This window comes from Macaca fascicularis, chromosome 9, assembly GCF_037993035.2.
Source record: "Macaca fascicularis isolate 582-1 chromosome 9, T2T-MFA8v1.1".
NCBI classification, from domain to species: Eukaryota; Metazoa; Chordata; class Mammalia; order Primates; family Cercopithecidae; genus Macaca; species Macaca fascicularis.
Window position 1 is genome coordinate 76,476,013 of NC_088383.1, and position 24,331 is coordinate 76,500,343.

General features: G+C 51.9%; 1 protein-coding gene across 13 annotated transcripts in view; it reads right to left on the minus strand.

The window, feature by feature from the left end:
* The window catches only part of LOC102139841 (collagen alpha-1(XIII) chain), a 92,299-nt gene that overhangs the window by 15,973 nt on the left and 51,995 nt on the right, over window positions 1-24,331 (minus strand). For 6 of the 13 annotated variants that reach the window (XM_065520970.2, XM_045361088.3, XM_045361086.3 and 3 more), the window contains 13 exons: window positions 21,943-21,996; window positions 21,069-21,155; window positions 20,052-20,105; window positions 18,861-18,905; window positions 17,982-18,050; window positions 16,739-16,762; window positions 14,811-14,873; window positions 13,733-13,777; window positions 13,273-13,425; window positions 11,198-11,242; window positions 7,082-7,108; window positions 6,148-6,228; window positions 2,821-2,856 (listed from right to left, as the gene is read on the minus strand). In XM_065520970.2, the coding sequence (XP_065377042.1) occupies window positions 2,821-2,856; window positions 6,148-6,228; window positions 7,082-7,108; window positions 11,198-11,242; window positions 13,273-13,425; window positions 13,733-13,777; window positions 14,811-14,873; window positions 16,739-16,762; window positions 17,982-18,050; window positions 18,861-18,905; window positions 20,052-20,105; window positions 21,069-21,155; window positions 21,943-21,996 (783 nt within the window). The remainder of the gene's footprint in view (window positions 1-2,820; window positions 2,857-6,147; window positions 6,229-7,081; window positions 7,109-11,197; window positions 11,243-13,272; window positions 13,426-13,732; window positions 13,778-14,810; window positions 14,874-16,738; window positions 16,763-17,981; window positions 18,051-18,860; window positions 18,906-20,051; window positions 20,106-21,068; window positions 21,156-21,942; window positions 21,997-24,331) is intronic. The other 7 variants (XM_074001922.1, XM_074001921.1, XM_045361091.3 and 4 more) reach the window with 3 other exon arrangements.

Here is a 24,331-nt window from a genome sequence, read left to right on the forward strand (position 1 = left end):
GGTTGCTTAGTTTTGCTCCCAGAAGCACTTGGGAGGGAGTGGACCCATCCCGGGGCAGGGGCCGGGGGCTGGCACCCTCTTTGCTGTTGCAGCTCCACATGCAGCGGGAGGGTCTTCATGCCACAGAGATGGATGCAGACGCACACACAGGGGCAGACGATAGAGGGTGGTTCAGCCAACGCCCACCCCACCCACCCACCGCAGACCCACAGCCCTGGCCTCAGCCTCTGGCCGGGGCCTTCTCGCCCCACTCGCAGGCCTGCGGAACTGGCTGGATTGGGGGTGAATTAGGATGCCTCAATGTCTGCACCGACACTGGCCTGGCAGGGGGGTGTGTCATGAGCTCTGCCAGCCCGGGGCTGGGGGCGCTGGAGTCATTGGAGCACGTGGCTTAGACATGGAGCATCAGGGCTTGCTCTGGCCTCATCCAACATCTTCTCAGGTACCCAATTCACAGCCTGGCCAGACCAAGTCTTTAGTTCAGCATCTCCTATTGGCCTCAGATGAGGACAGGAGGAATGGGTTGGGCTGTGGGCAGTTTCCAGTGCTCTGAATGCATCTGCGAATGGTGGGGCATGACTTACTTCACAGGAGACAAAGAGTGGAGTGAGACGACCTCAGGGCCCTCTTTCCAACCACAAGGGAGGAAGGAAGGCTGTAGGCATCCATAATGGCACAGCAGAAAGTAAAAGGAGGCCGGGCGCGGTGGCTCATGCCTGTAATCCCAGCACTTTGGGAGGCTGAGATGGGCGGATCACCTGAGGTCAGGAGTTCAAGACCAGTCTGGCCAACATAGCGAAACCCCGACTCTACTAAAAATACAAAAATTAGCCAGGCATGGTGGTGGGTGCCTGTAATCCCAGCTACTTGGGAGGCTGAGGCAGGAGAATTGCTTGAACCCTGGAGGTGGAGGTTGCAGTGAGCTGAGATTGCGCCACTGCGCTCCAGCCTGGGGAACAGAGCAAGACTCTGTCTCAAAAACAACAAGGAGTCAGCTCAGGCCAGCGGTTCAGCGCAGCACCACGGAGTCACCTGGCTGGCCTTGCCTCGGAGGCCTACAAATTCCTGGGTATTGGAGAAGCTCCTTAGCCTTGCCGAATGTCAGTTTCCCCGTCTGTACCACATGTGTCTGCCTCCTCGACTGTGCCAGGTTTCCATGCATGAATGCATAGCAAGCATTTGGTGTTGAGCCTGACGTGTAGGAAGTGCCCAGTAAATGTTAATATTGGCAGGGAAGGCTTATTTTTCCCTCACATTTTCCCTTAAAGTTAGGATACTGATTTTATGAGGAAAATAAAGCCTCAGTTCCAAAGGGATGGAGTGTGTGAATTTGTACTTCTTCCCTCAGTCTAACGTAAATGGGAGAAGCCATTGAGAGGAAAGTGTTGGTTTCTCTGATTGCAACCACAGATCATCCCCAAGCCCTGCCCCACACCTGAGACAGGCGTGCTAGGTGGGGGAAGAATGGAGACGGAGGGACTGTGGTGAAGGAGCAAAGCCACAGTAACGCCTGGAAGCTGGGGCATGCTCTCCGCATGTAAGGGTTTAGGGTGTGAACTCCATCAGTGCAGGGAGGTGGGGCCTCTGAAGAAGTCTGTCATCTTAGGCAAGCTATGCACCTCCTATGTATGAGGGCACAGAATAGGCTTCAGTAAGACGGGGCTCTCACGGGGGTCACTCTTGACCCCCCTACCTCTAAAAGCTCTGGGCTTCTCTTGGTGCTAGTTGCAAGTGCCCCCGGCCCCCTGGGAAGACCCGTGAGCCTGTGCTTCAGCGCATCCCCTATGCTCCACACACGAACCCTGGCAAGGTCTCGCCTCCCCTGAGGGTGGCTCTAGCCAGCTAACTACAACTGCATGCAGGCCATGGGCAGACATGGCCTTGAAAGCCCTCTGTAGGACAGAGCAAGATCTCCCTGGCTCGAAGCAAGTGACTGGGTACACAGAGCTCTCGTGATGGTGCCCGAGCAGGGACTCGAGACTTGAGGGCGAGTGAGCTCAACACCCTGCGAAGGTTGACCTCAGAAGGCGCTCAGGGGAGGGACCCGAAGGTGGACAGGAGGGATGTTTCCTCCGATCCTTCAGTTGTTAGTCATAAGCAGAAGGGCCAGGTGCTTTCTGGTCAAGAGTAAATGATGCCTGTTTTCTGGAATCAGAAAGAATGGAGGAAGAGAGGACCCAAGTGTGCCTCACTTGCTCTGTAATGAACCACCTTGTTGGGTTGCAGGGCGGCTGTGGTGTCATAGGCAGTGCAAGAGTGGTCAGAATGTGCATAAGACACAGAGCTGGGCCTGGCTTCTATGCACCTACAGGCTACTTCTGTTCTCAGCCTTCAAAGCTGTCCTACCCCACAAATACCAGACTGGTGGCTGCACAAAACTAGGAGGCCCTCGTGGGAAGACAGGAGATGGACAGAGCTCACAGCATGAAGACAACACAGCATGACGGGCACACACAGACACTGGTGTGTTTGGTGAGGAGAGGCCATGGCTCAAACCTCCAGGGCTGGGCACCCAGGCTGGACTCAGCATTCCTTTGGAATCAGGAGCGGTGCTGCTGGAGTGGCCTCCCACCCCACACCTGGCAGGTTTGAGGTCCCTGGGTGTATTCTGTGGACTGGGGCATTCAGATGAAGGCCAGCCATATTTGGTCAAGAGGTCGGAAAAGGCCCTTCAGAGCATCGATGGCACCTTTCTGGTGTCGGAGGTGGGACAAGGTATGATTCACTGGGAAAATGAGGTCACAGTGGGACAGACAAAAGCGATCACAGGCCAGGTGTGGAGTGGGGTGGGGTGAGGGGTGATGGAGAAGTGACACTCACCGGTGGCCCAGGCCTGCCGTCCAAACCTGAAGCTCCCTGGACGAAGGGCACAGTTTGACCAAAAGAAGGGGAAGAGAGGATTGGGAGGGAGAAAAAGGGAACAATGGGGAGGGAAGAGGTGAGTAAAGCAGTGACTCTGGACAGACATAAATGCTGGTAATCAAACACAACTGGAGAAATAAGCTTGGGAGGACAGGGGATGGTATTCACATGGAAACCAACGAAAACATGGAGACACTGAATGCAGTGGCCGGCTGCTGAGCAGGCTGGGTGGAGGTCGGTGCGGATGGCCACCTGCTCCTCCCACTCCCACCTCTCCTTTCTCCTTTTTTCCCTCTCAGGAACCCCTCTCCCTTCAGTGTTATGGGGAAAGGGGTACAGAAAGGAATGCTTGGAGAGATGTCTTGGAATCAGAGCTGTGCACCCTTCCCAGGACAGGTTTCACTGGGGAGGGGCCCCAGGTGAGGACGGCTCTCCCATCCTCTTTGCGTTCCTGTTTGGATCAGGCCATGCTGTGGTGCCCCTGAGGGTCTCAACCCTGGGTGACAGCACCCAGTTGTGAAATCTGGGTAGGAGTTGGTCTGCTTATCCTTCAGCCTGGGGAAATGAGTTGGCTCTTAGATGATATTACAAATGACACTTGACATTTCGCTGGCACTTTACAATCTGAGACGCTCAACCCAAACTCGATCCATTCATATGCTCCCAGACAAGGGCTCTTGTGTAGGCAAAGGCTTTGGAGGCAGCGGACTGGGACAGAGGTCTAAGGCCATGCATTTCCCGGAGCAAATGGGCAGCAGGTGGGAAGCTAGGAGACCAACCTGCTATCAGCACCCTCACTCGCTCTTGTCCGGTGAAACACATGGTTGGTGGTGGTGCCAGGGGGCGGGGGGCACTCCTGTTCCAACCCTGGGTTATGAAGCTGCCTCTGAAACCCACCCAGGAAAACCCAGGGACCCTTTTCTAATGATTTCAATGTGACAAGTCAGGGAGAAGGCAGCGGCAATACTCTGGCCCAGTAAGGACTGAGTGCTTGAAAACTGCTTCCAACTGAGTCTCAGCCTCAGAATTTCAAATGAAAAGGAAGTCCCTAGAAGAGGGAGGCAACGAGCTGCTTCTTCATGGAAAAGGTGTTGGGTAGGACTCTGCAGGGACTCTTCTCACATTTAGGACCACACGATTCTGGGACCGACCTTGACTCACTGGGCTAGAGAGCTGTGGTTCTCAGCCCTGGCAGCACATTAGAATCTCTTGGGGGCAATGTTAAGTAAAACATGCCTGGGTCCCACCCCATCCCAGCCCGATCCAATTCAAAATCTCCAAGAGCGAAGCCCGGGGTGATGGTAAGTTTGAAAAGCTCTCAGGGGATTCCAGTGTGCAGCCAGCATTGAGAACTGCTTCTGCAGGGCAAATGGGGGAACACTCCAGGATATGCCTGGAGAAGCAGGCTGCTACTACGTGGAATAAAACATTCAGGTGAAACCTGGAAACAGAATGGTAGCTACATATCCATGTACTTTAAAAAAATGCAGCATTAAAACTCAGTTGTCTTGTAGGTCTGGAGCAGAAGGCACAAATTGGAGGCTTTCAGGGCATATGTGGGCCACTGACATATTTTGTATGGTCTGCAGTGTTGCAAATAATTTTGGTCTAATGTTAGAAATGGAAAGATTTCACATAAAACACCAGATGTTTAGCTTCCTTTGAAAAATAGGAAGATCCAGAAATACCAGCTCCGCCTTCCTCCAAGGCAACAGTCAGCTGAGCTGAGAAGGGACGGTTCCCCTTAAAAAGGGATAAACGGTCTCTAGTGTACCACAATCCCCTCCATTCCCTAGTGTCTCCCTCAGGTTTGTGTTAGTTGTCTTGTATGAATATGCTTGTTCTGTTGTTTACTTAAACTAAAAAAAAAAAAAAAATACTTCTTTGTACCCATGCCTCTATCAAAAGTGAGAAAATTAATGATAGAGTAGGTACTTTGTCTTTCATCTGGCACTTTCCTTGTTTATATTAATATTACTTGCTTGGTCTCCGTGCCTTTTGCATTTCAACCCCTGACTGAATTCTCCAGTGTTCATCAAGGGCGTCGGGGCCGTGAATGTGGATAAGGAGAGGTGTGGTTGAGTGGGGCAGGAGGCTCTTTAATAGTAAAGAGCACTTAATCATTCCAGACACAGCGTAAGACATGGGAAAATGCCTGCTAAAGTCATCAGTTTTCTGTAGTCTGTCAAGCAAATTGGCTTCTTAAATATTCCTACGTCGAATGCATTCATGAGGGTATAATTATACCTCCTGCATTTGCTGTTTGGTTGCTGTGATTGTATTAACCAGGCCTTCAAGCTCTGCCAGGTGGGGGTAACTGGGCTTTCCATTGTTTCTCTGCTCGTTATGGCTACCTGGGGTGGGAACTGGCGTTGAGCCCAGGACAGAGGAAGCCTGAGTGGTTGGAAGGAGTTGCTTTGCAAGGCCATGGCCTCAGAGCAGCCTCTGGCTTGGCCACCAACTTTGTATGTGACCCCCAGTGACCCACTTTGTTCTCTGGGACCATCAGTGAAATGATGAGATGGATTGCTAACATCCCTTCCAGCTCTTGGAAGAATGCCAGAAGAATGCCAGCCTCAGGGGAGGGTTAGGGGGCATGGAGCCCCGGCTCCAGGGAGGGTGGTGGGATGCGCTCACCTGCACACAGGTGAGGCAGTGAAGAGGCCATCAGCCCTAACCAGCCCAGCCCCATATCATGACATGTGGACACCTTCCGAGCAGCTCCCCACCTCTGACCTGGGGCCTCTGGCTCTGGGCAGGCTGATATCAGAGATCTCCAGGAACCCAGGAGATGAATGGCCTGGGCCTGCTGGGACGACAAAGTCTGACTTTGTCTGTGCCTTTCTGCCATGACCAGTGCTTAAGAGGGGAGAGCAGGAGTTCTCTTGGGGTCCCTCTGGGAAAATGACTGTAATGGAGACTATCTCCTTGTCCTACTACTTCCAAACCCTCCAAGCTTGGTTCCCATAAAGGCAGCAGGCTTTGATTGCTTCTGAACCAGTCTCAAGCAGGGCCTGAAGCTGCCCTACCAGCTCAGTGTCCCTTGGGGTGGGGAAGCCTGTCTTCTTCAGCATCGCCTTTCCCCAGCACCAAGGTGGGGCCTGGGCCCAGAGGAGGAAGAGAATCAGAGCCTGCGGTCTTGCCCAGGTGGGAAAACCAAAGCATGTGGAGCTCTGCATGCTCAGACTCTAGAAACTTAGCTTTCCAGTGGCTGTCTCCTGGTTCCAGCCCACACCCCTGCTGGCCCGTCGAATCCACCAGTCTTGCTGGGTCCAAGGTACTTACGGGTAGTCCCAGGGGACCACGGTCTCCTTTTTCTCCCTGGATGCCTTTCTCTCCTTTTGCTCCATCTAGTCCTGCTTCCCCCTGGAGGAAAGGGAGAGGGGATGAGATCACACAAGGGCATGTCCTATACAATTCATTCTTGCATTCTGGGGTCCTGGAGACTGGGGTGGCATTTGTAGAGGAGGGAGGAGTCAGGGGTGGCGGGCTGAGGATACCAAGAATCCCTGAATTCTTAGCCTACTCCCGCCTCAGTGTGTAGCCCATGTATCCTGTGGGAGCTTTGAGAGCCCCATAGAGAAAAGGACTAGGTGGTGGGGGGATAAACCCACAGGTCAGGCCTTGGCACAGGTGCCCAACTGCATGGTAGGAAAGCGGGAACCTTACAGAGATTTGCTTAGTTGCCTGAGATGCTACCTCCAGATCCCTGAGGCCCACAGCCTAGTCGGGAGAACAAACTGCCCCAAAGTCTCTTGAATACTGGGGCACGAGGAAAGGGCCATTGTTACACCAACAGCCTCCAGCCCCCTCATCCATTTGAAATGCTTGAGGGGAGGCCAGGAGAGCCCAGTGCAGAGTCCCCCCAAGCTTGACCCGGGGAGGGATCCCACCCTATGTTGCTATCTGTCTCCCACCTCTACTCAGCATGAGTGAAGGGGCTGGGGCAGGTTTGATAGGAAAAGGATTTTAACCATTGGCTAAGAATCTAACCTGTCATTTTGTGGGGTGGTGGATGGGAAGCTTCTGAAGCCAAAGCATGCCAGGTGTCAATGATGGATGCTAAAGGGAACCTAGGACTTCCCCCTGCCCTGACTGGACCCCCTTGGCTGGAGTGTCACATAATGCCTTCTAGGAAAAAGGGTCAGCTGGTCTCGGGTGCATTTTCCCTCTTTTCTACTAGCACTGACATAGCGCCTGTCATGTGACTTCTCCTTACCTTTGGTCCAGGAACACCTTGGAGCCCCTGCATTTGGAATAAAACAAGGTGCATTAGAACTGCATCTCTAGTTAATACGACTGCCTTGTCCACAAATGGAACACAGAAGAGCAAGGGTTTTGGGTGCAGAGTGTGGTTTGGGGTCCCTGCCCATGAGAGGTAGAAGGAAATGCTAAGTGGAGGTCATGCTTGGGGCTTCCTAGGGAATAGTCTGAGCCAGTCTTTTCCAGCCAGGGCTCACAGAAAATCTCTCTGTGGTCCTCATGGTTGACCCAGAGTCTCATGAAAGAAAGATGCAGAGGTAACACAGCAAACATTAAATTAATACATGCAAAGTGCTTGGAACAGTGTCTGGCATCCAGTAAGTTTCAATAAACATTGGCTACTCTCATTATTCCTACTGCTACTTCTACCATCCACAACAGAGGACACCAGTGCCTTGGGGACCATGAACCACACAGAGGCATGGACCAGCATCTGTTGCTTCAGGGTGCTTGGGGACCCTCTAGGGGCAATGCACAGGTGTGGTTATATTTCTGTAGCCAAGGAAAGTCAATCCAGTGGGGCTGGGTTTCTTTCTTTCTTTCCTTCCTTCCTTCCTTCCTTCCTTCCTTCCTTCCTTCCTTCCTTCCTTCCTTCCTTCCTTCCTTCCCTCCTTCCTTCCTTCCCTCCTTCCTTCCTTCTTTTCCTCCATCCCTCCCTCTCTCCTTCCCTCCTTCCTCTCTTTCTTTCTTTTTTTTTGAGACAGGGTCTCACTCTGGTTGCCCAGGTTGGAGTGCACTGGTGTGAACTTGGCTCATTGCAGCCTCGACCTCTGGGGCCCAGGTGATTCTCCCACCTTAGCCTCCTGAGTAGCTGGGATTACAGATGCGTGACACCACACCCAGCTAATTTTTTGTATTTTTAGTAGAGACAGCATTTCACTATATTGCCCAGGCTGGTCTCAAATTTCTGGACTCAAGTGATCCACCTGCCTCAGCCTCCCAGAGTGCCAGACTGGTATCACGGGCATAAGCCACTGTGCCAGACCGATGGGTCACTTTCAAATGAGGATTGAGAGAAGCAGACGTTTGATGGCAAAGGGTGAGGTAAATGTTGGGCAGAGCTTATAGACAAGGGATCCTGGGGCTGCCCTACCAGTCAGCTATTTCCAGGAAACCAACCAATGTGGTGCCCCCAGGATGGTGCTGTTTAACATGGGAGGGAAAAGGAGTGGGGAGCGGGGTTTGTAGACTAGGAAATCCCTCCCTGCGAGGAGGAGGTGATAATGACTAAGGATCAGGTTGAGCCCAGTGACTGCCATGGAGAAGGGACATTAGTGGACTGGCCACTGACAAGCCCTCTAAACTTTCCGGAGGTCCGGGAGGCCCCTCTGGCCCTGGCGGCCCAGGAACCTAAAAGCCAAAGGGGAGCCCTGTTACACTTGAAGTGGCCCTCCCTCCTGACAGGGACTAGGGCCCAGCTGGAGACTGCAAGGCCGGAGGAGGACATGGTTGCCCACTGGAGGTCAGCTAGTGACTGCCCAGCACAATATCCCCTGAAAAAGGCTCAGAATAGGTCAAAAACTCATAGCAACCCAGTGGCCTGCTCAATGTTGAAAAAAAATTTCCAGGTAATCTAAAGATCTATTCTTGATTTTTCTTGGAAGTAAAAAAGAAAGCAAAACAGCAGAAGATCTAGCAGCACTAGGTTCTTGTTCATGCATGGCAACAATTGCCTGGAGTGGAATAAGAGTTTTCCCCTCTAGGTGGGGCATGACATCTTCAGTTTACTCCAGTCCCCACCACTCCCTATTGTCTTTGACCCAGAGCTCTTGCAGTCATTTTTTTGCATGCCTGGCCCTTGTAGATATTTGAGTTTGAGACCCTTGGCTTAGAGGAGCAGAGATTGGTTATCTGGAATGTGGGGAGACTGAGCTGTTCCTGAAGATTGCTCCTCAAGTCCCCAAGGTTTGTTACAGACAGGATGGGGACTGCTGGTCTCTGTTTCCCTTGAGAGCAGATGCAGATTGTGGTAGAGGAGATTCTGACTGGACAGTGAAGATGGAGGAGCTCAGGGCTATCTCCTCTATGGAGGGTGGTGCCCATTGCAGCTTCTGTCTCTGATGAACACAGACATCCTTTTGTCCACAGGCAGCCATTGCTGGGTCCTTCTGAGCTTCTCACCCCGCCTCGGCTTCGGGGCTCTCCTCAGGTGCCTTGTCTTCCCGTGGGCAGAATTCCCTGGAGCATGGCCAGGGGAGTGACTCCTGTGCCAGGCCACGACAGAGGGCACCCCTACACTGGGCAGAAAGGAGGTCACTATTGTTTCCTGGACCTGTGGACTTTGTCGCTCCATCACAGTCTCCTTGCAGGGAACACAATCTTTGGAAACTCTGCCTTCTTAAAAAAAGTTTCTCATTTTTAATAAAAGTTTACCATTTTAATTCTTATTATAAATAAGTGGTTTATGTATCCTAATCATGGTATTGATTATACAAATATCTACATGCATTAACATTCACAGAACTGGACATATTCCTGAAGTAAATTTTGCCTGTGTGGTAATTTTAAAAACAATAAAAAGGTTTCAAAAATTTAAACACTTTCTTGATATATCAGATGTGCTTGAATATATGTGTATACTTTTGATATTTATATATAATAAGCATATAATTGTATATACATATATGTATATGCTTATGATTTCATATATATATAAAATTTGGTTTTCTACTCTTTTTCACTTAATGTGAAACTGATTTTTCCATTTTTTATATGTTCCCCACCAGCTTCCTGGTATTAGTGCTGTGCTATTCATTGAGTGTAGTGAAAATGAGTTGTTACATACCCAGGGCTTAGTGCAGTGCTTGGCACGAGGAAAGCACTCAGACGTGGTGACTATTACTACTATTAGTATTATTACCATAAGTTATTTAATCCTTTCCTTCTTGATAGAAATTTAGGCTGTTTCCAATGTTTATTTTAAATACTTCCGGGAGGGACAGTGGGCGTATAATGCTTTTCCTGAATTAGGATCATTTCTTTAGGAGGCTCTCCATTTTGAAACAAGTACCATGCACATTGTACAATCAGGTCTGTTTCACTACATTCAGATGGGGCTTGGCAAGGTGAACCCACCCTGATGGGGAGTAAGAAGGCTTGGTGGTCCCTCCCATGGGTCTGAGGTGCTATTTGGGTTGCCCAGACTCTGCCACCAAACATCCTGTCTCTCACACATCCTTGATCTCTGTTGCTTTCCTGGTTCTTGCCCCTGAGTCTACAAATATGCCTGATTTTCCACTGTCTTTTGAAAACCTTGCCTCCATCCTGACTACTTCTCACTCAGTTGTTCTGTCTTCTCCTCCTTTCACCATCTCACTTCTCAAAAGAATAATGCCTCTATCTGGAAAGCCTACCTCTGAAACTTTGTGGCAAACTCCTACAAAGCCATCAAGATTCTGCCCAAATAGCACGTCTTTGGGGATGCTTGCCTGATTCCCTAAGTTGCTCCCATGCTAGTGCCCATTATGGGGTACTGTGAACGGCGAAGGGACGGTTCTGTTTATTTTCTTCCTTTTTTTTTGTTTTGTTTTTGTTTTGTTTTGAGGCAGAGTCTCACTCTGTTGCCCAGGCTGGAGTGCAGTGGTGCAATCCTGGCTCACTGCAACCTCTGCCTCCTGGATTCAAGTGATTCTCCTGCCTCAGCCTCCCAAATAGCTGGGATTACAGGCGCCTGCCACCACTCCTGGCTAATTTTGTATTTTTAGGAGAGACGGGGTTTCACCATGTTGGCCAGGCTGATCTCGAACTCCTGAACTCAAATGATTCGCCCCTCTCGGCCCCCCAAATTGCTGGGATTACAGGCATGAGCCACTGTGCCTGGCAAGTTCTGTTTACTTTCATATCTCCAGACTCTAGCACCAGGACGGAAGCATAGGAGGTGCTCTGTGAAGGTTGCTGAGAGATGTGGTTTGAGAAGACTGGAGCAGTCCAGAGGCTCAGTGCCTGACCCACGGTGGTGCTCAGTAAACGTAAACGTCAGGCAGTTGCAAGCTTCATTCTAAAGCATAGAAACACTGTGCATTCTGCAGAGACTGTCGTTTGATGGGTCTCTATCAGATTATCTCTCATGTACCTCTGCTCCTGGATCGCCCTTCTCCCCGGCTTCTCCTTTCTCTCCCTGTGGGCACAGAACACCACTGCATGAATGCCAGCCCTTGGGAAAGGCTGGGACAGGCGTACCCTCACATCCGTGACAAACTAGACTGGGACGCGACTAGTCTAGGGGTCAGCAAGGAACACTGTGGAGGATGTGGAGGTGTCAGCCTGCAGGACAGAAGACTGGGCAGGGACTGTCATCACTCTCTTGAAGAATCTGAGGCTCTAGTACAGGAAGGAGAGGCTGATACTCTCTATGGACTGTGCAGCAGACAGGCCTTAGGGTGACCTGTGACTTTTTTCTTAGCCATGGAGTAAGGCACATGGCAAAGGTGATGGAACCTCACTTCTATGATTACGTTGCAGATTATAACATACATGCCATACAGATGGTGACATATAACATATGTTAAGATTATGTTACAAATATGTTACATGAACACACAAACACACATGCACACAGCTCTGTCTTGCTAGCACTAGACACTAGGGAGACCCTACTGCTGGCCTTGGCCTTGAAGATGCCAGTGGCTATAATGTGAACTGTCTACTGTGCAGGGGGTGGGGAGGGCGGGGGCGCAGGTGGCAGGAACTGTAGGTGGCCTCTAGGAGCTGAGTTCTGTTCCAGCAAGGAACTGGATTCTGCCAATACCAGTGAGCTTGGAAGGGGATCCCTAGCTCCAGATGAGAATGCAGTTGGCTGACACATTAATTGCAGCCGCATGAGACCACGGGCAGGGGACCCAACTAGGATGTGCCTGAACTCCTGACCCACAGAAACTATGTGCCAATACATGTGTATTGTCTTAGGCCGCTACCTTTGCAGTGATCAGTTACGCAGCAATAGATAATAAATATGGCTCCAGAGGCTCTGAGGGGTCACCCGGGGGAGGCTGACGAGGGAGCTTCCACACCATATCCAGGAGTGCTCCCTCCATCCTGGGGCTGCCCCATGGCGCAGTGGACAGGTCTGGAGGCAGTGAGCTGCCCGCCTGTGCCAGCTGAGTGAGGAGTCCTGTACTGGGTCAGACTTGGGACTGGTTGACCTCTGAGGCTCTTTCCACTTCCTAGAGGAGAGTTCTGAGACCAAGCTTCTAGAACCTTCAAACTAGGTTGGTGCTTCTAGAGGCCATCATACTGTGAGCCGAGGAAGTTGCAACTCCTGTTTACACTCAAATGCGGTAGCTACTTGTTAAGAGGACCCCCTCTGCCTGCTCCCAGGCTGGGTAGGCAGGCTTGGGGTTAGGGCAGCCTCATCACAGTGCCAGGCGCCCGCTAGGCTGGTGGCCGCAGGGAGGACCCTCGTCTGTGGCTGCCTGCAGACAACCTTGACACCCAGCCCTCTGGCCTCACTGTAAACCTCAGAAGCCCAGCTGGACTAGGCAATCCTGCCACTCTGGTCTGCTGTGGCCACCAGGTTCTCCTTCTCTCCCCAGTTGGGCTGTCTAGACCCTACAAAATGACAACGATTTCTGTTAGTGGAGCTCAAGGTGGTCTTGCTGAGTGTGACCAACTGTGGCATGCACAAGATGTGGCTCCCTTGCTTCAAGGGTAGGTGCCTAGGATGGCACCCATTTCACAGATGGAAACCCCTGAGACCCAGAGAAGGCTCCCAAGTCAAGTTGGCAGCCTAGTGGACTGGGCGAAGGCCCCGTTTCTGTACATGCAGCCTCTCCTGGGTATAGGGCTTCTGTACACTTTCCAAAGAGGCAACTCTAAACCATGACTTCATCTCCTTCCCAGCAATCCAGTGAGGTATCCAGGGAAGACATTGTTATTGCCATTTTAGAGATGAGGAGACGGAGGCTCTGCAAGGCTCAGTGGCTTTCCCAAGGATACAGCTGACAGAGCAGGACTTAGGTCTCCTGAGTTGGGAAATTGGCCTTCGTAAAGTGAGTGACTTGAGGGGAAGCTGAGTGAATCCCCCACCCCTAAGTCCTGGCCCCAGGTTTCTAGCCCAGGCAGCAGCTGGCACCATGCAAAGTGCAAAGAAGCTCGCATCATGCTTGGGAGTGGCGTATGCACGGAAGGGCAGCCAGCCGTGCCACTCACCGGCGAGCCTGCTTGTCCTGTCTCTCCTTTCTCTCCCTTTTCTCCTGGGCTCCCTGGGTGCCCATTTTCTCCTTTCATTCCTGGAGGTCCATCCTTTCCTGGGGGGCCTTGGGGACCAGGAGGGCCCATGTCTCCTGGTTTACCGCGAGGTCCCTTTAGAAAATACAAACAACGCTTCTTAGACACATTAATGGAGAAAAGAGAAGAGAGGGAGAGAGAACAGAAAAGTCCAAAGGCCTTGGCTCGTTGATGCTTGATTGGGGCAGGCAGAGAGAGCCCAGCCTGGGTCTGCCTGGCTCCTCCTGGGGCTTGCAGGGTGGGTCCCTCTCCCTGCCCCTCCCCATCTCCCCTTGCCCACTGGGCTCACAGCAGGGCCAGTTCTAGCGCCATCCTGCCCCGCCTCCTGCCCCCAGGGCCAAGACTGTCTTCAGAGGTTTGATTGGAGGATGTCTGTTCATACCTTCTCCCCATCGTGTCCTGGAGGGCCTGGCAGTCCAATCTCCCCCTGTAGCCAGAACAACTAAAGGTGACTCTCAGGGCAGAGACCATAGCAGCCATCAGTTACACATTGCTTAGTGCACCCAGCATCCCTCTCCACACTTTCTCATAGAGTTTGCTCATTTAATCCTCACTGTGTTGCTGGGAGGTATGCACTTGCAGCCGCTCTTCAGTAGACAAGACTCCAAAGCACAGAGTTGTGTGCCTGAGGCCCACAGTCAGTGAACTGGGGACCAGGATCCCAGTCTGGACACTCTGGCTCCATGTCCATGTTTTAGCCACAACCTCCCACTGCTACCTCTGAGAGCCCTAGGTGCCCTTAGCTCCCTTGCAGAAGGGTTCTTGCCTTCCTGTTTTCCCTGAGTGCAGAACCCCTGCCCTGGCTGCTCCACAGGGTGCTCCTTTCATCTTCACACAAGCCAAGCCCCTTCTTTGGGTCAGGTAGGGAGTTAAGGGAGGTGGGAAAAAGATGTAGGTCCTACCCAGAGGAAAGGGCAGGGAATTCTGCCTGACAGATCAGGGGAGGCGTCAAAGAGGAGGTGGTCTTTGAATTGGGCTTGAAAGATGAGAAGGGCTTTGAAAGAAAGGGAAGAGGGAAAGAGACTTGCAGGGGAGAGGACATCATGAGTGGGAGACAGAGGGGCAGACCTTCTGAGAAAAACACAGGTGGGTGGAGTGTAAAAGGAAAGCAAGGGCAGGGACTGAGGTGGGAGGATTGGGGAGGGGCTCAAATGCGGAGGTCCCTGATGGGGTCCTCATTCCTGCTGTGGGTCTGGGTGGGGCAAGGGCAGGGGTGTGTCTAGACCCAGACCCCACCGCATCAGAAAGCTCTGTGAATTACAGGAGCCCAAGCAGATGGCAAGGGGAGGACAGAAGAGCAACAGCGACTGGGAGGTGGGTGGGTGGGGACCTTGGTGCTTTGGAGCAGCAGGAGGGTATGGCGGTGGTGCTGGGAAGATGAGAGGGTCACAGGAGGAGGGGAAGCCCTGGGGTCGCTGCCCTTGCAAGGTCTTCACCCCCTTTGTCAAGACAAGATTTACCTTCTGGCCTGGAATCCCTGGAGCTCCAGGTGGGCCAATTTGCCCAGGAAGACCAGGAGGCCCCTAGGAAAGAAAGGAAAGACACATGGAGAACTATCCCACTGAGGAGGGTAGCCTGTCTCCCCGAGGGCTGTATGTGGAGGCTGGCTTGTAGAGATAAGTTGTTTTCAAACCTTTCTCCAGTGATAGAAGCACATTTGTTTGCAAAGAAAATAACATGGGGAACCCAAAATGCAAAACATATAAGCACCAAGTGTGACTGGGTTGAAGTGGAGGTGGGGTTTGGAGAGCCACGTCCAATACCCTCTCCTCCTTCTCTGTAGGGCACCTCTGGCGACCCTTTGGGTTCCAAGAAGCTAAGTCTGACCTTCCCCAATAATGACTTAAAAACGTCTCCAGGAAACAACCCAAATGCCCATCAACAGGGGAATGCATAGTATGTCCATACAATGAAATACTACTCAGCAGGGAAAAAGAACCAAGTGCTGATGGCGAGAGTGCATCTCAAACACATTTTGCTGAGCAAAAGCAACCAGACACAGATGCTGTGTGATTCCATTTACACGAAACTGTAGAAGAGGCAAAAGACACATCTAATCCACAGTGACAGAAGTGACAGCAGAGCAGTGGCGGCCTGGGGCTGGGAGTGACTCCCAAGGTACATGAAGAAATTTTCTAGAGTGATTGGGTGGTGGATACCTGGGTATATGTACTTATCAAAATTCATCAAACTCTACACCTAAAATGAGTACCTTTTATTATGTGTTAAGTTACACTTCAAGGTTGATTTTAAAAGAAAAAAAAAAGTTTCTGGAAAAGTTTTATTTCCAATAGCTATTTCACATTATTATTATTATTATTATTATTATTATTAAGACAGAGTCTCACTGTGTCACCCAGGCTGGAGTGCAGTGGTGCCATCTCGACTCACTGCAACCTCCACCTCCTGGGTTCATGGGATTCTTGTGCCTCAGCCTACTGAGTAGCTGGGATTTTAGGCACCTGCCACCATGCCTGGCTAAGTTTTGTATTTTTAGTAAAGACAGGGTTTCACCATCTTGGCCAGGCTGGTCTTGAACTCCTGACCTCAAGTGATCTGCCCACCTCAGCATCCCAAAGTGCCGGGATTACAGGCATAAGCCACTGTGCCCTGCCAAATAATATATGTTAATGTCTCCAAATGAAACTCATTGATTCCAGAACCACGTCATTGATAGCAATTTCTGGGATTGGGACGTCACAGAAGTGGTGTTTGATTTTGAGTTTGTGCCATCCCTAAGTGTGTTCTGTGGCTCATAGCCATGAAAAAATATTAGGTGAATTGAAATTTCAGTAGTCAGAGAACCACATGATTTCTCCTCCTGTCCTCTACCTTAGAAGTTAAACTTGGTGGTAGTCATTTTAACTACAAATATTTACCAACAGCCTGTCACCAGTAGGCACCTGTACAAAACCCAGGCTTGAAATTCCCTGGTTTTCCAAGTGCAGATAATGAAACTGATTTCTAGGAAAGGGGGATATGTGGGAGGTTGCTACTAGTTTTTCAGGGTAATGGATTTAATTAGCTAAAAGTTGGGAAAAAAGAGAAACATTAGAAACATCCTCCTCAGTACTGCTATTTCCTTGACATAGCTGTAAATAGAATCCAGCATTTGTATTGTCACCAGAGAGCACAGCTGTATTGGTGAAGAGCCTCTACATGGAGGACAGCCATGACCCAGGGCATGGGCAACTCTCGAGGCCCACCTATCAGTCCTGACCCATCACCTCCAGCTCAGATCATTGTCTGCCCCAGCCCTGTTGGGTCAACCCTAATCTGCAGCCCAGGGCCTTCTTTCTGGAGGGGAGAAATCAAGTCCTTGCTTCCAGGCTGCCGTCCCCAGCCCCCAGCCCAGTGCCCAAGGAAAGCCAGGAGGAGCAAGACTTACCATCAAGGCCAGTGTCCGGATCTCCTAAAAAACCAACACCAGGCAATCAGTTGAAGAGCAAACCAAGAGCCAACTGGAAGGTTCTCACTGCACAGTCATGGAAACAGGGGATCTGGGCCCCTCAAAGGAGCATGGGTGGAGGGGGACCCTCGCAGGTGGGCTCCATGGTCCCCAGACTCACACCACCCCCACCCCCACCTCTCGATGAGGTTTGTAATCACTGGACAGAGAATATGCAGCATCTCCTAAGCATGATTATACTCTAAGGTTGTCCTACAATGGACTCAGGCACACCCTGAATGGACTGCAACCTCTACTTCACTTTACTGAAAGGGAAGGAAGCACCACCTCTTATTCTTTCTAGTCACCATCTGAGGACCCTCCTGTGTTCTTTCCTCTTCTCCCAGGACCCAGATTTCCAAGTTGCCACGCACCTCCCTTTAAATAGGCACAGGATAGCAAAATATGGAACCACTCAAAAAACAGATCAGAGAGATGACTTTTGGCTTTAAAAGAGGATTTTACACCTTGTAAATGGAGTCACACATGGACACAGACTCCTTTGAAGAAGTGATTCTTAAGCAGGGGCAATTTCTTCCCCCAAGGGATAATTGGTCATGTCTGGAGACATAGTTTGGTTATCACAGCTGAGGCTGGGGTGCTACTGGCATCTAGCAGGTAGAGACTGGGGACGCTGCTGCACATCCTACAACACACAGGACCGCCTCTCCCCCCACCACAAAGATTCTCCAGCCCCAAATGTCAACAGTACCAAGGCCGAGAAACCCTGCTTTAAAGGGTGGGGAGCGGGAGCTCATGAACTGGAAACAGGATTAAACTGACATGAAAGGAGATGCGTTCCAGGAAGATTTTCTGCTGTGTGAAAGGGGGTTATGCATACGTTAAAGAAATGGGGCCCCAGTACCCTGGATGGGCCATACCTTGTGGGGTGCCAGGATAATTCCACTGTGGCACTCAGGGGCCCAGAGGCAGGATAACTGGCCAGCTGGGCCCAGACAGACAACCCGGCCACCTGGATGCCAGTAATGGGGCCATTTGCCAGGAGGCTACACAGCGGGAGGTCGAAGGAGAGAAAGTGAGGAAGCAGCTCTCCTGGAAGCGCTGCCTGAGGGCCTGAGGGCAGGGCTCCTACTCAGCTGTGTGGAAGGGCCCCCTGATCAGGGCATGGTGCAGAGCCCTGAGGTCCATGAGGATCCTGGCCTCTGGGCTGGACCCTGCTCACCTGGAGAGCCTCATTGATGTTTCCATTGTAATCCACCATCTCTCCTTTCCCTGGTTCTCCCTTGGAGCCCTAGAAGGCAAATGAGATCTCAACCCAGGGCCTGGACCAGGAGGGCCTGGACGAGGAGGGCCTGGAGAGCGACTGTGGCCTGCTCTCTATCCGCCCACACTGGCTGCACCTGGCTGCACACACGTGGACCCAGAACAGCCAGCGGGGCCCTGGGGATTCCGAACACTCTCAGAGGATGCTCGGGGATTGCAGAACAAATGGAGGACTCCATGTGAGAAGTCTGGGCTAGGCCGAACTGGGAAGGTTGGGTCCACCTGTCCTGCCAGTCAGACCTCCCACCTGAGGGCCAGAATGCTCTTCCCCTCCTTCCCTGTCAAGACCCCAAGGTCAAGCCTGTGAAAGGAAGATAAAAACTTGGGACCCCAGTTCACTCGGCCAAAAGAAAAAAAAAGTTAAGCTGAAAGCTGAGTCATGCAAGAAGCTGCCTTTCCTTTTGTTCCGAAGCAGAGAGCTACAGATAAAAGGTTCAATATCCCCACAGGTAGCTGCTCCACGTTCACCTTAGCTTACGTAAAGTGCCGATTTACTGAGCGTGAGACTAATACATAATCAACTATTCTGCTACTTGCTCCTTTTTCCTTGCAATGTGCGAATTACCATACCCTTCCTCTTTCCCCTCCAGCCTGCTTTTCCCCTTTAAATATCGAAGCCCTCAAAATCATCTTTGGCAAAAGGCACAGACATGTCTCTTGGGCATGTGCCCTTAACCTTGGCAAAATAAACTTCTAAATATTAATTGAGACCTGTCTCAGATGCTTTTTGATTTACCAGCTGCTTCACACTGTGACTCCAGGCGAGAGAGGCACGTACCTTGGGGCCAGCTGGTCCCTGTTCTCCAGCTGCTCCAGGCTCCCCCTGTTGCATGACAAAATTGGAGCGAAGTGGGGATGAAGTTGGTACAGAGAGCCTGATGTCCCTAGATGGGCCATGTAATAAGGGCCAGGAGGCTCCTCTTAGTTCTTAGTTCATAGAAGTGCAGGTTCCGCCCTTTCAGGAAACATCCAGGGAGCACCCACCCACACTCCTCTGTCCCTCTGAGTCCCTCTGGGACTCGGTTCTGAGTTCTGGGTCTGAGTTCCTCCCACTTCAGACTCAGTGGCATTCTTTCTGCCACTGAGTCTGTTCATTGTTAGTGACTCCCCTTTGTCTCTCTCGCACCTTTTCCCCAGTCCCCTGAGTCAGTTGCCTCCATGGGAACAGGGACATTTGCTTCTCTTTAATTCTATTCTGCTCAGGTATCCAGGGCTCAGCAACTTTTTGCCAATTATCTGGGTGTCAGTTGCCATCGAGAGCCCAAACGGTTCTTTTGCTGCCCACTCTACTCGTGAAAGACCCAGAATGCCGAGTGAAACGTGGAGGGCCAGGAGGGTCTCAGGAGGACATGGGTGTATGAGCACCCACCTCCCAGAGTGGGCAGGTAGAAGGATTTGTTCCTGTTGCAAACAGGACAGAGCCATGGGGAATAGATGAAAAAGCGGTGTAACTTGTGAAAAACCAAGCGCAGTTTCAATTTTTCTGGGATAATGAAAGACAATTGAAAAAACCAAGATAGATAGAAAGTAAAAATAAAGGAAACAAGAACCCTTTGGTGTGACTCCTGATGACCCTGCTCATGGGACGTGGAGCCACTGCTGCCTCTGGGTAACCCGCTGTCTTTCTCCTCCACTGCCACAGCACTTTAGCCACTGTGAACTCATGAGGGACGCAGCAGCCTTTCATAGGGAGTAGCTGGAGAGAAGCAAGAGCCCCTCATTTACCAGTGGCTTGGGAAGCTCTGTGTCACTCCCTGGTCAAGCGTCCCATCCCTAGACTGGCTTTTGCATGACTGCTGTCTCAGTGGATGACTCTCTAAAGCCCAAGCCAACCAGGAAATAGGGAAGCCAGGGGTCATGGCCAGTCAGCCATGGGCCCTGAGGGATACCCTGAGGGCTGGCTGGGACGATTCTTGACCTCCCAAGCTGACCCTCATCTTGCAGCTCTGGGATGTGAGGGTCTCTGTACCTTGTCTCCTTGCCGCCCTGGGGGGCCGACCTGGCCATCGACACCCGCTTCTCCCTGGGGAAGAGGAGAGAGTTGGGATGAGGGCATGCTGGGCACCTGGACAGCTGCTTCTGGGGGAAAAGATGGTCTTGCCGCTCATGCCCTGGGTGTTGCCTTTGGGCCTCTCTTTCCCCGATGGCTTCAGCACCTCCCACTGTTCCACCTCCCTGACTCCTACCCACCCTTGGGCCCAGCCCAGGTCTTGCTTCCTCTGGAAGCCCATCCCTGCTTTCCTCCCCTGCATTCTGTACCCTTTACTGGTGTCCACTCTGCCCTGCCAGGCCCTCCTAGGCCCACGCAGAGCCCAGCCCGTGGCAGGTGGATGCGGGCGGAATGAATGAGTGTATTGCCCCAGGTCATGTAGAGTAATTCACGCTTTCCTTCTGAGCTAAGAAAGAGACCCCCTTCATTTCTCAGGGCTGCTAAAGTAAACCAAGCAACACAGGAGGCATCTGCTTTGGGAAACCCAAATCTTACCATTGCACTTTTCAAGCAGCAAAAGGAAAGTGAGGGCAGTTTCCATTTGCAGCTGCCTCCACTGCTGCCACCTACCAGATGTGCTGGTACCAGGTGGGGCCCAGCTGATAGTTGACCTGCAACCTACTCAGAGCCAAGGTGGGGGGCCTCTTGGCTGTCCTGAGGCCCTGAAGCCATCGGTCCCTCGCTCAGTTACAGCATAGCCATTGAGGTCATGCAGCCATTGCGCCCTGACTCAGTTACATCAGAGTCATCTGAGTCACTGGGACTATCCATCTGCCCCAGGGAAGACCTCTCCTCTGAAAGGTCCAACTGTTATCTGCTTGGAAGCAGGAGCTGGGTCCAAATGACCTTTTTGGAATCCATGGGGAAAACCACACATCTGGAGCAGGGGAAGGCTAGAGAAGGCGGGATGTCCGGGATGTAGAGTCCCCGAGAACGGGCTGAAGACAAAGTCCCCAGGTAAATGCCTCCCCGACACTGATTCCAGGGAACACTCACCTTTGGCCCTGGGGGTCCAGGGAGCCCTGGAGGGCCAGGTTCCCCTCTGCCTCCTCCAATGGAGTTGCCAGCATCGCCTTTCTCTCCCTGAGGGTGGAAGGTGGAGTTAGCGTCCCTGGTGTGGAGGAAGGTCTAGGCTGAGCACTGGAGGGACACTATGGAGTGTGGGCCCCAGGATGTCTGGGGACCGACCAGGGGCCTTCAGAACCCCAGACTGGTCTGATCCAGCCGTGGGATTTGAAGAGAGATTGGAAGTGTGTACTGAAGGGCAACAGGTTTAGAGCTGACACAAGGGACCCTTCGAAACTGGGTCTGGAGCAGTGTTTCTCAAAGCGTATTCCATGGAACACTGCTCAGTGGGTTGAGAATATTCAAAATGGGGAATAACATTGTTATTGGTGGCCAAACTATGTTAAGCAATGCAGCATTAAATAAGGCTTTGCAGACCCCGCCACTGCAGGGTGCTCCAGCCTCTAACAGGCTGAGGAGCACTGCGACTCTCCAGGAGCCCATCTGATTATGCACACCTCCCCTAACTTATTTTGGCCTCATCTTTTTTTTTTTTTTTTTAAATTTTTAAATTAAATATCTTACAGAGCTCATGAACTGTGGGATGCATTTGCAGAGCTGGTACAAAGAAATCTGACCGGGTCATCGCTACCGAATTCTTTACATTTAGACATTTTATTTTTGCCAATCAGGGCCTGCCTATGGCCCCTCTCCCCCAACAAACAGAATCTGTCTGTGTTCCAGCTGCCTTTCCTGCAGTCTGGGAGACAGACACATCCAATGCTGGGGCCCGTGTGGATGTGCAGGGCTGGGTATGGGATGTGGGTGACAAAGGACCTGAACCCTCATTCAGAGTAACACCTACCTTCTGCCCCAGGAGGCCAGGAAGCCCAGGGGAGCCTTCAGCCCCCTTCTCACCCTGCAGGGAGATGCAGACAGTGGGGGGGTTAGGAACTGTCTCTGCAGCAGGTTTGGGAAGCCACCAGCCCCACAGCTTAGGGCCTTGCCTTCCCTTGCTCCTGCCTCCCTGCTTCTGCCCCCGGCTGGCTTTCCGAAGGGCTCCACTTCCTCCTGGCCCCCATCCAGGCTGGCTACTTCCATGGGCTACTTCGCATTGGTGACATCTGCATGACTGCTTTCCTTATTCCCATGTGACCCGGGCCCTTGTCATTCATGCTGGGGAGAAGTCACACGGGCCACAGATCATAACAAAGGTCAGAAGCATCTAGTCTATCCTGGGGATCTCCTGGGAGAGGTGAGCAGTTCAGAACACCAGTGGTTGGGCAAGCAATTCCTTTTCACCACTCTGCTCTTCTTCAGATTCTTAATGCTTAGCAACTAAGGCCCCCGCGTCTTTTCTAACACCCCCTCTCTGCCTCTAGCTATAACCAGCTCATCTTATTTGGACATAGGGTCATCGCAAATGTAATGAGTTAGGATGAGGTCCCACTGGAGTAGGGTGAGCCCCTATCCAATGTGCTGATGTCCTTATAAAAGGGAGAAATTTGGGCACAGACATGCACATAGGGAAATGCCATGTGGAGATGGAGGCAGAGATTGGGGTGATGCGTCTATAAGCCAAGGAATGCCAAAGATTGCCAGCAAGCTCCAGAAGCCGGGAGAGAGGCCTGGAGCAGATTCACCCCCTTGGCCCTCAGATGGAACCCACCCTGCTAACACCTTGCTTTTGGACTTCCAGCTTCCAGAACTGTGGGACAATGAATTTCTTCTGCTCAAGCCACCCAGCCTGTAGTACTTTGTTACCACAGCCCTAGCAAAATAATACACTTACCTACTCAGCTTCTTCCAGTACAGAAGAACTCCTTTCTCCCCCATGACATGAATCATAGAGCCCCTTAGAGATACTGAACCCCATTGTCATTTCACAGATTTGGCGGGGGAAGCCCCAGGAGGTTACGTGACTGGTGGCCAACCCCTTACTAAGTCAGTGGCAGAGGCGGCTTGAGCCCCTGTCTCCCAGTTGCTCTGCCTTTTGGGACACAAAGGCTTCACAGAGCAGCTGTCTTGGTCAGCTCAGGCGGCTATAACAAAGTCTGGGTGGCTTTGACAGCAGAAATGTATTTTCTTACAGTTCTGGAAGCTGGAAGTCTGAGATCAGGGTGCCAGTATGGCCAGGTTCTGGTGAGAGCCCTCTTCCTGCCTTGAAGATGATGGCCTTCTTGCTGTGTTCTCACAAGGCAGAGAGGGAGAAAGGTCTCTCAAAGCTCTCTCTCTCTCTTCCCTTTCTTCTAGGGTCACCAATCCTATTGGATTAGGGCCTCAACCTTATGGTCTTATTTAACCTTACTGACCTCCCCAAGGCCAAGGCCCTGTCAAAATACAGCCACACTGGAGGCTTCAACATATGAGTCTGGGAGGGACATATTCAGTGCATAGCAGTGTCCAATATCAGGTGAGCTTCCAAGAGCACCCCACCAGCAGGGCTGGGGTATCAGGTCAGCACAAGAAGCTTTGCTACCCAAGGCCCAGGGGAGAGGCAGTTCTCATGTGTAATAATGTGAGCTCAGGGCTCTGGGCTTATAATTTGGTCAGATGTCTCAATGAACATTCATTCCAGCTGGAGCCACAAAAGGTACCACACCAAGTCTTTGGGTGTCTTCTCCTTGGCACCTGCCCCAGGGTAGCAACTGAATGGTAAAGTGGCCTGAGGCTGGCCAAGAGGGGTTGTGGAGGGCCAGGCAGAGGCCCTGGCAGTGGGAGGGAGTCCCCGCTGCCCTGTCTTGCCTGGGCTGCTCCTGCAGATGTGCTTAGTCTGGGCATCCTTCAGAAGCAGGCCAGGTGGAAAAGGAAAGGATGTGGGTCCTGACCTATGGAGATCCTCGGGGAGCAGAGGTGGAGGGAGGCAGGTTCCTCCTTCTGCTGGGCTTTCTGTTGGGTAATCAAGGCTGCCCAGGAGAGTGGGTGTGCTCTTTAGGTGGGTTTCTGAAGCTTGGCCAGGCCATCCTGCCACTCCCCTCATCTTGGGACACATGCACCAACAGCACGCTGCAGGCGACACACCAGCCACGGAGGAAGGCCAGGGAGCAGGGGACTGGTGAGGCCAGGACGAGGGGGCACACGCTCAAATACACGATATCCTACCCTCTGCCCCCTCTTTCCCAGCAAACCTGGGGGCCCCGGCTTCCCTTCTGCTCCTGGATCTCCCTTTGGGGTAAGAAGAGAAAGTCACTGATAAGAAGATGGGGCAGGGAGTGAGGGGTAGGATGGGCAGTGATCATTGACCAGCATTTCCA